Source organism: Nerophis ophidion, linkage group LG02, assembly GCF_033978795.1.
Source record: "Nerophis ophidion isolate RoL-2023_Sa linkage group LG02, RoL_Noph_v1.0, whole genome shotgun sequence".
Lineage (NCBI taxonomy): Eukaryota > Metazoa > Chordata > Actinopteri > Syngnathiformes > Syngnathidae > Nerophis > Nerophis ophidion.
The window spans coordinates 70,620,928-70,637,720 of NC_084612.1; the positions used below are offsets into that span (position 1 = coordinate 70,620,928).

At 41.1% G+C, this 16,793-nt stretch overlaps 1 protein-coding gene across 1 annotated transcript in view; it reads right to left on the minus strand.

The window, feature by feature from the left end:
• col7a1 (collagen, type VII, alpha 1) overlaps nt 1-16,793 on the minus strand; it is a 196,503-nt gene that overhangs the window by 141,751 nt on the left and 37,959 nt on the right. The window contains exons 9-10 of the mRNA XM_061889781.1: nt 15,986-16,105; nt 8,171-8,326 (exon numbers count right to left, since the gene is read on the minus strand). Coding sequence (XP_061745765.1) covers nt 8,171-8,326; nt 15,986-16,105 — 276 coding nt within the window. The remainder of the gene's footprint in view (nt 1-8,170; nt 8,327-15,985; nt 16,106-16,793) is intronic.

Below are 16,793 nucleotides of genomic sequence, written 5' to 3' on the forward strand. Positions count from 1 at the left end.
AACACACACACACATATATTGTTATTCCCATTGTTTTTATTCTTTTTGTAATATTTCTCTATTTTGTTTCCTTTTAAACCCCCATTATTTACTTTTTACTTTTTTTTTTTTTTTTTTTAATTGATCTCAACTCGGTACACTGCTGCTGCAATTTTAATTTTCCTGAAGGAACTCTCCTGAAGGAATCAATAAAGTACTATCTATCTATCTATCTAGGCACCACGATAAACACATTCATCCTCCTCCAAATGCATTTTACTACGATTTGTGCATTAGGAAGGGGCGTAATTTGGCCCCATTCATCATGGTTTACCTGACACATGAACCATGACGAATTGGAGAGGTGCAATATCCACTTAGTGTGTTGAGTATCTTAAAATTCCAACTTTTATCACAGCGACAGTTGCTACGAAAAGTGGCACTTTCCATCATTTTCAGCGGACTGCGTTGCAAAATGATTAACTCCCCCCACAACCGGGGAAGGAATTTCACGGTGGCCACGGATCTCCGTGCCCCTTTGTTTGCACCGTGATGCCCCGACAGATGCATCTATTTTCCTCTGTGCGATTTTTATGTCACTTGAGCTTTTTTGACCAGAGGAGGGTTAAATTCTGTCTCGTATGAACGTGACAAAAAGCGTCACCGGGCCAAACAGGGGTTACATACAACGCACGCAGCAGCCTGTAACCACGGATTTCCTTCGGATGCAGAACCGCCACAGACCAGGACAGCCAATTCCCACCGCCGTTCTGTGTTGAGGCTGCATTGTGCGGCAAAATAGCGCAGATTTTTACGATATTTAATATTTTTACTAGATTTATATATATGTACAACATATATATACATTTAAATATAAAACATATACATATATGTTTTTATACATGTATGTTTATATATATATGGATATATATATATATAAATATATATACATATACTGTATATATCTATATATATATATATATATATATATATACACCTATATATATATATATATATATATATATATCTATATCTATATATACATATACACATATATATATATATATATATATGTAGGTGTGGGAAAAATCACAAGACTACTTCATCTCTACAGAACTGTTTCATGAGGGGTTCCCTCAATCATCAAAAAAAAAAAAAAAAAAAATCTCCTGATGATTGGGGGAACCCCTCATGAAACAGTTCTGTAGAGATGAAGTAGTCTTGTGATTTTTCCCACACCTACATATTGCGCTCTACCACGGTATCGAACACTATTCTCTGGATAATCCAATCAAGACATATATATATATATATATTTGAGATGTCCGATAATATCGAACATCTTAAAACGCTGCTGTGTACACGGACGTAGGGAGAAGTACAGAGCGCCAATAAACCTTAAAGGCATTGCCTTTGCGTGCCGGCCCAATCACATAATATCTACGGCTATTCACACACGTAAGTGAATAAGACGTGTGTGTCTCTCTCGCACCCTCCCCCGACGCCGGGGAGATGAGCGGTCCGTTAGCTTCCGAAGCACTCCGCCGAAGGACTGAGCGACAATACAAAACTGTGCTGCACTGGACCCCAGAGCTGATACTCCGACAGAGAGTCCCTGGGTGAATCGGATGTGTAACTAGACTTTTGACAAGAACAAGAAAGTTTGATCATATTACGCCTGTACTGGCTCACCTGCACTGGCTTCCTGTGCACTTAAGATGTGACTTTAAGGTTTTACTACTTACGTATAAAATACTACACGGTCTAGCTCCATCCTATCTTGCCGATTGTATTGTACCATATGTCCCGGCAAGAAATCTGCGTTCAAAAGACTCCGGCTTATTAGTGATTCCTGGAGCCCAAAAAAAGTCTGCGGGCTATAGAGCGTTTTCATTTCGGGCTCCAGTACTCTGGAATGCCCTCCCGGTAACAGTTCGAGATGCTACCTCAGTAGAAGCATTTAAGTCTCACCTTAAAACTCATCTGTATACTCTAGCCTTTAACTAGACCTCCTTTTTAGACCAGTTGATCTGCCGCTTCTTTTCTTTTTTCTCCTATGTCCCCCCCTCCCTTGTGGAGAGGGTCTGGTCCGATGACCATGGATGAAGTACTGGCTGTCCAGAGTCGAGACCCAGGATGGACCGCTCGTCGGGACCCAGGATGGACCGCTCGCCTGTGTATCGTTTGGGGACATCTCTACGCTGCTGATCCGCCTCTGCTTGGGATGGTTTCCTGTGGACGGGACTCTCGCTTCTGTGTTGGATCCGCTTTGAACTGAACTCTCGCGGCTGTGTTGGAGCCACTATGGATTGAACTTGCACAGTATCATGTTAGACCCGCTCGACATCCATTGCTTTCGATCCCCTAGAGGTCCTCTCCAAGGTTTCTCACAGTCAGCATTGTCACTGGCGTCCCACCGGATGTGAATTCTCCCTGCCCACTGGGTGTGAGTTTTCCTTGCCCTTTTGTGGGTTCTTCCGAGGATGTCGTAGTCGTAATGGTTTGTGCAGTCCTTTGAGACATTTGTGATTTGGGGCTATATAAATAAACATTGATTGATTGATAACACGTTTATCGTAATGTTAGCCCATTCGGGGATAATTGTGCTACCGTAACTGTAAACTCCACGGCGAGCAGCCTCCTGAAACCCCCGCCACCTCTCCCGTTGGCTACCGACCTAGACAATTTATGTTATTTGGGTCCAAAATGGCTATTTCAACGTTCTGGGTTGCCTAACCCCTGCGTTAGTGGAAAAGCGGCAAATGAATGAAAGCGACAGAAACGTTGCCATGGAGACGAGGGATTTCTTACGTGCCTGGCTGCAGTTACACCGCGACACCTGTCCGTCAGTAATAACAATCCCAGATAACCTGGACCAATTTAAACCGTTATTTGTTTTTGTTTTATTGTTTAATTTGCATTGCCTCACATTACTATATTCTCATTTTGTTTCATTTATATTTTGATTTTATTTTGTGTTGAAAATAAAAATAAAAATTATAAAGACATTTAAAACATATTTTTTAAGTAATCTTTTCTTGCGGCCCAGCCTTACCCAGACTCTGCAACTAGTGGCCCCCAGGTAAATTGAGTTTGAGACCCCTGGTTTAATGCATCCAGCGGGGCATCACAACAAAATTCGGCATAACAATGTGTTAATTCCACGACTGTATATACCGGTATCGGCTGATATTGGAATCGGTAATTAAGAGTTGGACAATATCGAATATCGGCAAAAAAGCCGTTATCGGACATCTCTAGTTGCAATCGTAACCAGGAACCATCGTAACAAGGAAGGATTTACTATTATGCATCACACAAATATACCGTATTTTTCGGACTATAAGCCGCAGTTTATTTCATAGTTTGGCCAGGGGTGCGACTTATACTCAGGAGCGACTTATGTGTGAAATTATTAACACATAACCGAAAAATATCAAATAATATTCTTTAGCTCATTCACGTAAGAGACTAGACCAGGGGTAGGGAACCTATGGCTCGCGAGCCAGATGTGGCTCTTTTGATGACTGCCTCTGGCTCTCGGATAAATCCGAGCTGACATTGCTTAACATGATAAGTAATGAATAATTCCACTTGTAATAAGTGTTAAAAATAATGTTCAAAACATAAAAAATTCTCATGCATTTTTAGTCCATCCATCCGTTTACTACCGCACCTGTTCAGGAAGTTGCGTTAAGAAGTTATTTATTTATTAAAGGTTAGTGTGGGGACTGTCTTCCTGGGGGTTCTTCAGACCACCAAGCACCGACATGAGAGCTATTACGCTATTGTTTTATTTTTCAATAAGTCTTTCAGTTGCTTTCCAGCAATTGTATTTTTCTCTTTCGTTCTCGCTCGCGCTCTGGCTCCAGCCCCAACCCCGTCTCTCCTCCCCGCTGCTGCTTATAACAGAGCGACAAGTGATTACATAACAAGGCTCAGGTGGGCCATCTACGCAGCTCTCGATGATTTCGAGGCCGGTCCTGGCACACCCAGTTCGCTGCAGGCCAGCAGGCCACGCCCCCTCCACAGTTAGCTTCAGAATAGCAATGTTATTACAAAGAATAAGAGACTTATTATACTCTAGAAATGTTGGTCTTACTTAAAAATGCACGCGTTTAGTTGTGTTCAGTGTTAAAAAAAATATTATATGGCTCTTACGGAAATACATTTTAAAATATTTGGCTTTTTTGGCTCTCTCAGCCAAAAAGGTTCCCGACCCCTGGACTAGACGTATACGATTTCATGGGATTTAGCGATTAGGAGTGACAGATTGTTTGGTAAACATATAGCATGTTCTATATGTTGTAGTTATTTGAATGACTCTTACCATAATATGTTATGTTAACATACCAGGCACCTTCTCAGTTGGTTATTTATGCCTCATATAACGTACACTTATTCAGCCTGTTGTTCACTATTCTTTATTTATTTTAAATCGCCTTTCAAATGTCTTTTCTTGGTGTTGGGTTTTATCAAATAAATTTCCCCCCAAAATGCGACTTATACTCCGGTGCGACTTATATATGTTTTTTTCCTTCTTTATTATGCATTTTCAGCAGGTGCGACTTATACTCCGGAGCGACTTATACTCCGAAAAATACAGTATTTGGCTTTCATGGCTCTCTCAGCCAAGAAGGTTCCCGACCCCTGGTTTAATGCATCCAGCGGGGCATCACAACAAAATTCGGCACAACAATGTGTTAATTCCACGACTGTATATATCGTATCGGTGGATATCGGAATCGGTAATTAAGAGTTGGACAATATCGGCAAAAAAGCCGTTATCGGACATCTTTAGTTGCAATCGTAACCAGGAACCATCGTAACGAGGAAGGACTTACTATTATGCATCACACAAGTACAAATATACCGTATTTTTTGGACTATAAGCCGCAGTTTATTTCATAGTTTGGCCGGGGGTGCGACTTATACTCAGGAGCGACTTATGTGTGAAATTATTAACACATTACCGTAAAATATCCATCCATCCATCCATTTCCTACCGCTTATTCCCTGACCGTAAAATATCAAATAATATTATTTAGCTCATTCACGTAAGAGACTAGACGTATAAGATTTCATGGGATTTAGCGATTAGGAGTGACAGATTGTTTGGTAAACATATAGCATGTTCTATATTTTATAGTTATTTGAACGACTCTTACCATAATATGTTCTGTTAACATACCAGGCACCTTCTCAGTTGGTTATTTATGCCTCATATAACGTACACTTATTCAGCCTGTTGTTCACTTTTCTTTATTTATTTTAAATCGCCTTTCAAATGTCTTTTCTTGGTTTTGGGTTTTATCGAATAGATTTCCCCCCAAAAATGCGACTTATATTCTGGTGCGACTTATATATGTTTTTCCCCTTCTTTATTATGCATTTTCAGCAGGTGCGACTTATACTCCAGAGCAACTTATACTCCGAAAAATGCGATATTTGGCTTTCATGGCTCTCTCAGCCAAGAAGGTTCCCGATCCCTGGTTTAATGCATCCAGCGGGGCATCACAACAAAATTCGGCATAACAATGTGTTAAGTCCACGACTGTATATACCGGTATCGGTTGATATCGGAATCGGTAATTAAGAGTTGGACAATATCGGCAAAAAAGCCGTTATCGGACATTTCTAGTTGCAATCGTAACCAGGAACCATCGTAACGAGGAAGGACTTACTAATATGCATCACACAAGTACAAATATACCGTATTTTTCGGACTATAAGCCGCAGTTTATTTCATAGTTTGGCCAGGGGTGCGACGTATACTCAGGAGCGACTTATGTGTGAAATTATTAACACATAACCGTAAAAAAATCAAATAATATTATTTAGTTCATTCACATAAGAGACTAGACGTATAAGATTTCATGGGATTTAGCGATTAGGAGTGACAGATTGTTTGGTAAACGTATAGCATGTTCTATATGTTATAGTTATTTGAATGACTCTTACCATAATATGTTAGGTTAACATACCAGGCACCTTCTCAGTTGGTTATTTATGCCTCATATAACGTACACTTATTCAGCCTGTTGTTCGCTTTTCTTTATTTATTTTAAATCGCCTTTCAAATGTCTTTTCTTGGTGTTGGGTTTTATCAAATAAATTTCCCCCCAAAATGCGACTTATACTCCAGTGCGACATATATATGTTTTTTTCCTTCTTTATTATGCATTTTCAGCAGGTGCGACTTATACTCCGGAGCGGCTTATACTCCGAAAAATGCGGTATTTGGCTTTCATGGCTCTCTCAGCCAAGAAGGTTCCCGACCCCTGGTTTAATGCATCCAGCGGGGCATCACAACAAAATTCGGCATAACAATGTGTTAATTCCACGACTGTATATATCGTATCGGTGGATATCGGAATCGGTAATTAAGAGTTGGACAATATCGGCAAAAAAGCCGTTATCGGACATCTTTAGTTGCAATCGTAACCAGGGACCATTGTAACAAGGAAGGACTTACTATTATGCATCACACAAGTACAAATATACCGTATTTTTCGGACTATAAGCCGCAGTTTATTTCATAGTTTGGCCAGGGTTGCGACTTATACTCAGGAGCAACTTATGTGTGAAATTATTAACACATAACCGTAAAATATCAAATAATATTCTTTAGCTCATTCACGTAAGAGACTAGACCAGGGGTAGGGAACCTATGGCTCGCGAGCCAGATGTGGCTCTTTTGATGACTGCCTCTGGCTCTCGGATAAATCTGAGCTGACATTGCTTAACATGATAAGTAATGAATAATTCCACTTGTAATAAGTGTTAAAAATAATGTTCAAAACATAAAACATTCTCATGCATTTTTAGTCCATCCATCCGTTTACTACTGCACCTGTTCAGGAAGTTGCGTTAAGAAGTTATTTATTTATTAAAGGTTAGTGTGGGGCTTGTCCTCCTGGGGGTTCTTCAGACCACCAAGCACCGACATGAGAGCCTGTTTCAGGGTTACGCTATTGTTTTATTTTTCAATAAGTCTCTCAGTTGCTTTCCAGCAATTGTATTTTTCTCTTTCGTTCTCGCTCGCGCTCTGGCTCCAGCCCCAACCCTGTCTCTCCTCCTGGCTGCTGCTTATAACAGAGCGACAGGTGATTAGATAACAAGGCTCAGGTGGGCCATCTACGCAGCTCTCGCTGATTTCGAGGCCGGTCCTGGCACACCTCAGTTTGCTGCAGGCCCGCGGGCCACGCCCCCTCCACAGTTAGCTTCAGAATAGCAATGTTATTACAAAGAATGAGAGACCTATAATACTCTAGAAATGTTGGTCTTACTTAAAAATGCACGCGTTTAGTTTTGTTCAGTGTTAAAAAAAATATTATATGGCTCTTACGGAAATACATTTTAAAATATTTGGCTTTTTTGGCTCTCTCAGCCTAAAAGGTTCCTGACCCCTGGACTAGACGTATATGATTTCATGGGATTTAGCGATTAGGAGTGACGGATTGTTTGGCAAAGGTACAGCATGTTCTATATTTTATAGTTATTTGAATGACTCTTATCATAATATGTTACGTTAACATACCAGGCGCCTTCTCAGTTGGTTATTGTCCAACTCTTAATTAACGATTCCGATATCCACCGATACCGGAATCGGTGGATATAACATACACTTATTCAGCCTGTTGTTCACTTTTCTTTATTTATTTTAAATCGCCTTTCAAATGTCTTTTTTTGGTGTTGGGTTTTATCAAATAAATTTCCCCCCAAAATGCGACTTATACTCCGGTGCGACTTATATATGTTTTTTTTTCGTTCTTTATTATGCGTTTTCAGCAGGTGCGACTTATACTCCGGAGCGACTTATACTCTGAAAAATACTGTATTTGGCTTTCATGGCTCTCTCAGCCAAGAAGGTTCCTGACCCCTGGTTTAATGCATCCAGCAGGGCATCACAACAAAATTCGGCATAACAATGTGTTAATTCCACGACTGTATATACCGGTATCGGTTGATATCGGAATCGGTATTTAACAGTTGGACAATATCGGATCTCGGCAAAAAACCCATTATCGGACATCCCTAGTTGCAATCGTAACCAGGAACCGTGGTAACATGGAAGGACTTCCTATTATGCATCACACAAGTACAAATATACCTCAGCACAATATGATGAAATCCAATGGATGTACAGTAGTTGCATCACACCAGAATATTACAAACACCTGTCACTCACGTGTGCGGGCAGTGAGGGTGGCTGGAGATGCAGGGTTTGGAGGGAATAGAGGGTAGAGGCTGATGACGTACTCTGTGTCAGGCTGAAGTGTCTCCAGTTTGACAGACGTGGCGTCTGCTGACAGAGACTGCACCAACTTCTGGTCGGCTGTCTGACCTAATCTTCCAGAGGGGCGGGGCAAACGTTGGCAGGTTAGTATACAGGTGTACATGTTTCAAGTCACAGAAAAGGATTGACACAGGCGAATATTGTCTGAATTGTGTAAGACAGAGGATAAGAAGCTCCATGTGAGACTGGCACTCCTGCAACAAAATCATTTTTCTTAGCTCGAACCGTGACATAAAAACACAAAAAACATGACACTGTTATGACCTGGGGCACACCCAGTCTTGAGGAATCTGAGAGAAAATGACGGATGCCTTTTCTTTACTGTATATTTCAAGAGTGATACAATCTGTTTGAAATTGGAGGTAATGTATCGGCGATAACAGTGTGACTGACAGCTATAGCCTACAGGCGGCAAGTTAAGTGAGTTCATGTTCCTTTTGCTCAGCATCGACTGCGGAACATTCTCAACTTGCCACCAGAAAGTTATTAAGTCCTGTTGCTGCTTTTCTTGCTCCATCTCCACTGCAGTCTTTTATTCTACTTTGACAGGTCCTTTCTCTGACAACATCGTTCCAATAAAAATACCTCCTATTTTAAAATCTGCGTTCAAAGAACTCCGGCTTATTAGTGATTCCAAGAACCCTAAAAAAAGTCTGCGGGCTATAGAGCGTTTTCTATTCGGGCTCCAGTATTCTGGAATGCCCTCCCAGTAACAGATAGAGATGCTACCTAAGTAGAAGCATTTAAATCCCATCTTGAAACTCATTTGTTTCCACTTGCCTTTAAAAAGACCCCCATTTTAGGCCAGTTGATCTGCCGTCTCTTTTCTGCTCTGTCCCCCTCTTCTGCGTGGGGAGGTTATTAGGCAACCACAGATGAAGCGCTAGCTGTTCAAAGTCGGGACCCGGGGTGGATCACTCATCTGTGCATCAGTTGGGGACGTCCCTGCGCTGCTGCTGACTTGTCTCCAATCAAGATCATCCCCGGCTGGCCCCACTATGGACTGGACTCTCACTATTATGTTAGATCCACTATGGACTGGACTCTCACTATTATGTTAGATCCACTATGGACTGGACTCTCACTATATTGTTAGATCCACTATGGACTGGACTCTCACTATTATGTTAGATCCACTATGGACTGGACTCTCACTATTATGTTAGATCCACTATGGACTGGACTCTCACTATTATGTCAGATCCACTATGGACTGGACTCTCACTATTATGTTAGATCCACTATGGACTGGACTCTCACTATTATGTTAGATCCACTATGGACTGGACTCTCACTATTATGTTAGATCCACTATGGACTGGACTCTCACTATTATGTTAGATCCACTATGGACTGGTCTCTCCCTATTATGTTAGATCCACTATGGACTGGACTCTCCCTATTATGTTAGATCCACTATGGACAGGACTCTCACTATTATGTGAGATCCACTATGAACTGGACTCTCACTATTATGTTAGATCCACTATGGACTAGACTCTCACTATTATGTTAGATCCACTATGGACTGGACTCCCACTATTATGTTAGATGCACTATGGACTGGACTCTCACTATTATGTTGGATCCACTATAGACTGGACTCTCACTATATTGTTAGATCCACTATGGACTGGACTCTCACTATTATGTTAGATCCACTATGGACTGGACTCTCACTATTATGTTAGATCCACTATGGACTGGACTCTCACTATTATGTTAGCTCCACTATGGACTGGACTCTCACTATTATGTTAGATCCACTATGGACTGGACTCACTATTATGTTAGATCCACTATGGACTGGACTCTCACTATTATGTTAGATCCACTATGGACTGGACTCTCAGTATTATGTTAGATCCACTATGGACTGGACTCTCACTATTATGTTAGATCCACTATGGACTGGACTCTCCCTATTATGTTAGATCCACTATGGACAGGACTCTCACTATTATGCGAGATCCACTATGAACTGGACTCTCACTATTATGTTAGATCCACTATGGACTAGACTCTCACTATTATGTTAGATCCACTATGGACTGGACTCCCACTATTATGTTAGATGCACTATGGACTGGACTCTCACTATTATGTTAGATCCACTATGGACTGGACTCTCACTATTATGTTAGCTCCACTATGGACTGGACTCTCACTATTATGTTAGATCCACTATGGACTGGACTCTCACTATTATGTTAGATCCACTATGGACTGGACTCACACTATTATGTTGGATCCACTATGGACTGGACTCTCACTATTATGTTGGATCCACTATGGACTGGACTCTCACTATTATGTTAGATCCACTATGGACTGGACTCTCACTATATTGTTAGATCCACTATGGACTGGACTCTAACTATTATGTTAGATCCACTATGGACTGGACTCTCACTATTATGTTAGATCCACTATGGACTGGACTCTCACTATTATGTTAGATCCACTATGGACTGGACTCTCACTATTATGTTAGATCCACTATGGACTGGACTCTCACTATTATGTTAGATCCACTATGGACTGGACTCTCACTATTATGTTAGATCCACTATGGACTGGACTCTCACTATTATGTTAGATCCACTATGGACTGGACTCTCCCTATTATGTTAGATCCACTATGGACAGGACTCTCACTATTATGTGAGATCCACTATGAACTGGACTCTCACTATTATGTTAGATCCACTATGGACTAGACTCTCACTATTATGTTAGATCCACTATGGACTGGACTCCCACTATTATGTTAGATGCACTATGGACTGGACTCTCACTATTATGTTAGATCCACTATGGACTGGACTCTCACTATTATGTTAGATCCACTATGGACTGGACTCTCACTATTATGTTAGATCCACTATGGACTGGACTCTCACTATTATGTTAGATCCACTGTGGACTGGACTCTCACTATTATGTTAGATCCACTATGGACTGGACTCACACTATTATGTTAGATCCACTATGGACTGGACTCTCACTATTATGTTAGATCCACTATGGACTGGACTCTCACTATTATATTAGATCAACTATGGACTGGACTCTCACACTTTTAACTTGATCCACTCGACGTCCATTTCACCGGTCGCCTAGGGCAGTGGTTCTCAAATGGGGGTACGCGTACCCCTGGGGGTACTTGAAGGTATGCCAAGGGGAACGTGATATATTCTAAAAATAGCAACAATTCAAAAATCCTTTATAAATATATTTATTGAATAATACTTCAACAAAATATGAATGTAAGGTCATAAACTGTGAAAAGAAATGCAACAATGCAATATTCAGTGTTGACAGCTAGATTTTTTGTGGACATGTTCCATAAATATTGATGTTTTTGTGAAGAAATGTTTAGAATGAAGTTGATGAATCCAGATGGATCTCTATTACAATCCCCAAAGAGGGCACTTTAAGTTGATGATTACTTCTATGTGTAGAAATTTGTATTTATAATTGAATCACTTGTTTATTTTTCAACAAGCTTTTAGTTATTTGTATATCTTATTTTCCAAATAGTTCAAGAAAGACCACTACAAATTAGCAATATTTTGCAGTTATACAATTTAATAAATCAGAAACTGATGACATAGTGCTGTATTTTACTTCTTTAACTCTTTTTTTCAACCAAAAATGCTTTGCTCTGATTATGAAGTACTTGAATTAAAAAAATGTTCACTGGGGGTACATCACTGAAAAAAGGTTGAGAACCACTGAGCTAGCAGAATAATTCTAAGTTTTTTCTATTAATTGTTGTTGCGAAGGTTTGTGAACTGTTACTGGGAAGCGATTGCAATGAATTGATTTACGTGGACCCCGACTTAAACAAGTTGAAAAACTTATTCGGGTGTTACCATTTAGTGGTCAATTGTGCGGAATATGTACTGAACTGTGCAATCTACCAATAAAAGTTTCAATCAATCAATCAATCAATGCTGTGCGCCTGCACGTTTGTACTGGTTTATTTTTTATCAGCCCAAATACCTCGTTAACTAGCAAGTTTTTTTCGGCGCTCCTGATTGTCTCCCTGTCCTGCAATTCAGTGGGTACAACAAATTTTGTTTGGAATTTTTTTTTATAATAATCACCCCAAAAAAATGTGCAAGTGATATTTTGATGCAAAAATTGATGTTTAAACATGCGTTTTCACAGACATTTCACAGGCCGGCAGAACATCTACAATACAATATAAGTATTTAGCACATGCTGTGTGATTTATCAAGACTAAAACTGTTTTGCATCTACATTAAGTCTAAAGAGGACGTGCAAACTGTCAATGCCGCAGGAACAGCTGTAAGAAAGGAGGCAATCCCACTGTCGCTCTGTCCTACGTAATAAGCTTGTGAACATTTATGGAGTGTCAAAAAAAGTCATATATCAACAATATCATCTTCTATTTTTAGCTGATGAAGACTTAAAAGAGGCTAATTAAAATGAATTCAATTGATGTGTTTTGGTGTCTGCTGGCGTTATTTGTTCACATAGGAGATATCATTAATGGAAAACTGTACTTTTTGGGGAATTTTGCTGCACAATCATCATGAAAGACATATTTTTTTAATACATTCTAAATATTATATAAAAGCATTCAAAGGTCCAGTTACAATAGAGCAGGGGTGCCCACACTTTTTCTGCAGGCGAGCTACTTTTCAATTGACCAACTCGAGGGGATCTATCTCATTTATATATATCATTTATATTTATTTATTTATGAAAGAGACATTTTTGTAAACAAGTTAAATGTGTTTAACGATAATACAAGCATGTGTAACACATATAGATGTCTTTCTTTCACGAAGACAAGAATATAAGTTGGTGTATTACCTGATTCTGATGACTTGCATTGATTGGAATCAGACAGTAATGATGATAACGCCCACATTTTCAAATGGAGGAGAAAAAAAGTTGTCCTTTCTGTACAATACCACATGAGAGTGGTTGGTTTTTGGCATCTAATTCATCCAGCTTCCATACACTTTACAAGAAAAACATTGGCGGCAAATTCCGTAGCTTCCTTGATTGACATTCACGGCACCCGAGGGTCTTGTGAGATGACGCTGGCTGCTGCCAGTTCATTATTAGGAAAAAATGACAGAGAGGAAGGCGAGAAACACTTTTTATTTCAACAGACTTTCGCGCCGTGCCTTCCGTCAAAACTCTAAAGGCCGACTGCACATTTCCTATCTTCACAATAAAAGCCCTGCTTCATGCTGCCTGCGCTAACAAAGTAAGAGTCTCGGAAAGCTGGCGTGCACAAGTGATGTGTACGCCAGCTTTCTGAGGGATCGCTTGTGCACGCCAGTTTTCTGAGACTCTGTATTTAGTTAGCGCAGGCGACGTGACGTCTTGGTGAAGATTGATGATCACTAATTTTTAGGTCTATTTTTTTTAAAAGCCTGGCTCGAGATTGACTGACACACCCCCCGCGGTCGACTGGTGGCTCGCGATCGACGTAATGGGCACCCCTGATCTAGAGCCACACAATTCTGCCTGTAAAGCCCTTAAAAAAATGATATACATGATGTAAGTATATATGTTGTGCAGTAAAAGGCACATTTATAATTACATTTAAAAATTTACGCATTTTGCTCAATTTAAGCATACACGGCACATTCATCTAAAAACACATCACAAAGTTCACTTTTTTTTTTTTAACTCCATCACTGATTTCTACTCACTGCAGACTTCATGACAGCCAACAGACGTATTAAAACATCACTTACTGTACAATGTCTTTTGTCATTACTGATAGGATGTTCATATATTCCCGTTTACATGAAGAATGACACATAACCCTCGCGACGAAAAGGGGGGTGGAACCAAGCATTTTTTTGTGTCATAATCGCCATTGCCACGTCTAAATTGGCTGTCAAAGTGTACCAACTTGTCGAAATACATCCTCATCCTTCTGCTGTCAAGGTGAGAGGCATGATGTATAATCTAGAAAAAGTTTGACCAGGAAGGAAATGAGGACGCAGCTGATCAGTCGACCATGTCAACATTGGCACTTAAGCACTTTTAAAACCAATATCACCAATACTTGGATAGTATTTAAGTCACGAAATGTAAATGGAGTATTGTTGGCACTTTTTGGATGGTTATTTATTGAGTTTTATGGACGGAATAGAGGATCTTCCATTGGCTCCACTGTAAAAAAAAGTTTATTGGGGCGGTTTAGCTCGGTTGGTAGAGTGGCCGTGCCAGCAACTCGAGGGTTGCAGGTTCGATTCCCACTTCCGCCATCCTAGTCACTGCCGTTGTGTCCTTGGGCAAGACACTTTATCTCCCTGCTCCCAGTGCCACCCACACTGGTTTGAATGTAACTTAGATATTGGGTTTCACTATGTAAAGCGCTTTGAGTCACTAGAGAAAAAGCGCTATATAAATATAATTCACTTCACTTCTCTTCACTTATTAACTAGTTACAATGCATTAAAAAATGTATTCCTTGTCATGTCTTTCATAATGCTTTTGAACAAAGTCTCACCTTAAAACTCATCTGTATACTCTAGCCTTTAAATAGACCTCCTTTTTAGACCAGTTGATCTGCCGCTTCTTTTCTTTCTCCTATGTCCCCCCCTCCCTTGTGGAGGGGGTCCGGTCCGATGACCATGGATGAAGTACTGGCTGTCCAGAGTCGAGACCCAGGATGGACCGCTCGTCGGGACCCAGGATGAACCGCTCACCTATGTATCGTTTGGGGACATCTCTACGCTGCTGATCCGCCTCCGCTTGGGATGGTTTCCTGTGGACGGGACTCTCGCTGCTGTCTTGGATCCGCTTTGAACTGAACTCTCGCGGCTGTGTTGGAGCCACTATGGATTGAACTTTCACAGTATCATGTTAGACCCGCTCAACATCCATTGCTTTCGATCCCCTAGAGGGGGGGGGAGGGGTTGCCACATCGGAGGTCCTCTCCAAGGTTTCTCATAGTCAGCATTGTCACTGGCGTCCCACTGGATGTGAATTCTCCCTGCCCACTGGGTGTGAGTTTTCCTTGCCCTTTCGTGGATTCTTCCGAGGATGTCGTAGTCGTAATGATTTGTGCAGTCCTTTGAGACATTTGTGATTTGGGGCTATATAAATAAACATTGATTGATTGATTGATTGAACGATAGGCAAACGATAGGCAAAGAAAAAGTGCAGTTCCTTTTTAACATGTCTCCTATATGAAAGAAAATTCTTGCAATATGCATTTTCTTGCGTCGAGGTACCAGCATCTATCAAGGGGCTAAATAAATGTGTTCTGTTTTAGATTGAAATGCAGGACTGCTTCTAAAATGTCCAGAAAAAAACACCACAGGTCGGAGCATGATAACATAAATAAAGGAAATGTGTGTTTCCATGGTGGAAGTCGCATAGTATATGCAAAAAGCTCATTTGAATGAGGCGACATGGCCACACGGTCTTGGTAGATCACACGCAACACACCAACTAATAGTACAAGCAATTTTACAGTTTGCACATGTTATTTGGATCCTAGTAGATCAGGCCCTTTATACACGAAAACCTACTTAAATCTCAATGTACTCAATGCTACTCTAAAACCCGTAAGTGACCCACAAAGTGGTGAGGCAACAATAACATACTGGCATCACTTGAGGTGAGGATGGCTAATGCTTTCGAACCATTGAAAGGAAGAGAAAGATCAAAGAAAGGCGGCAGCAGAGTGGTGTGTCTGACCTTGGGGTCCGTAGGTAAGTCTGTATCCCTGGACAGGAGATGACGGCTTATCCCATCCCAGAGAGAGACTGAAGACGCCTGCTTGGACCAAACGAAAACCTGAGAGCCCAGGCGGGGTCTCTACATGGAAAAGGGAGACTCATTTAGAACAAGAGGTTTTCAATCTCTAGCATTGTCCAATGTTGACGTCTTTCAGACGTTTCATCACATAACAGTACCTCGGGATAAAAGTGCCACAGCTTACTGGCTTTTTACGATACAAGCTGTCTCTCAGCTAATTGTTATGCTTTACTGTCGGTTGCGACCAAAGATTCAGGTTACAGTACGACCAGAGGTGGGTAGTAACGCGCAGTGGGACCTGAGGGTCCCTGGTTCAATCCCCACCTACTACCAACCTCGTCACATCCGTTGTGTCCTTGAGCAAGACACTTCACCCTTGCTCATGATGGCTGCTGGTTAGCGCCTTGCATGGCAGCTCCCTCCATCAGTGTGTGAATGTGTGTGTGAATGGGTAAATGTGGAATTAGTGTACGATCGGTGCCAGAGCTTGGTCCGCATTGCCGGCAGTAAGTCGAGCACATTTCCAGTGAGGGTTGGACTCCGCCAAGGCTGTCCTTTGTCACCGATTCTGTTCATAACTTTTATGGACAGAATTTCTAGGCGCAGTCAAGGCGTTGAGGGGTTCCGGTTTGGTGACCGCAGGATTAGGTCTCTGCTTTTTGCAGATGATGTGGTCCTGATGGCTTCATCTGACCGGGATCTTCAGCTCTCACTGGATCGGTTCGCAGCCGAGTGTGAGAATCAGCAC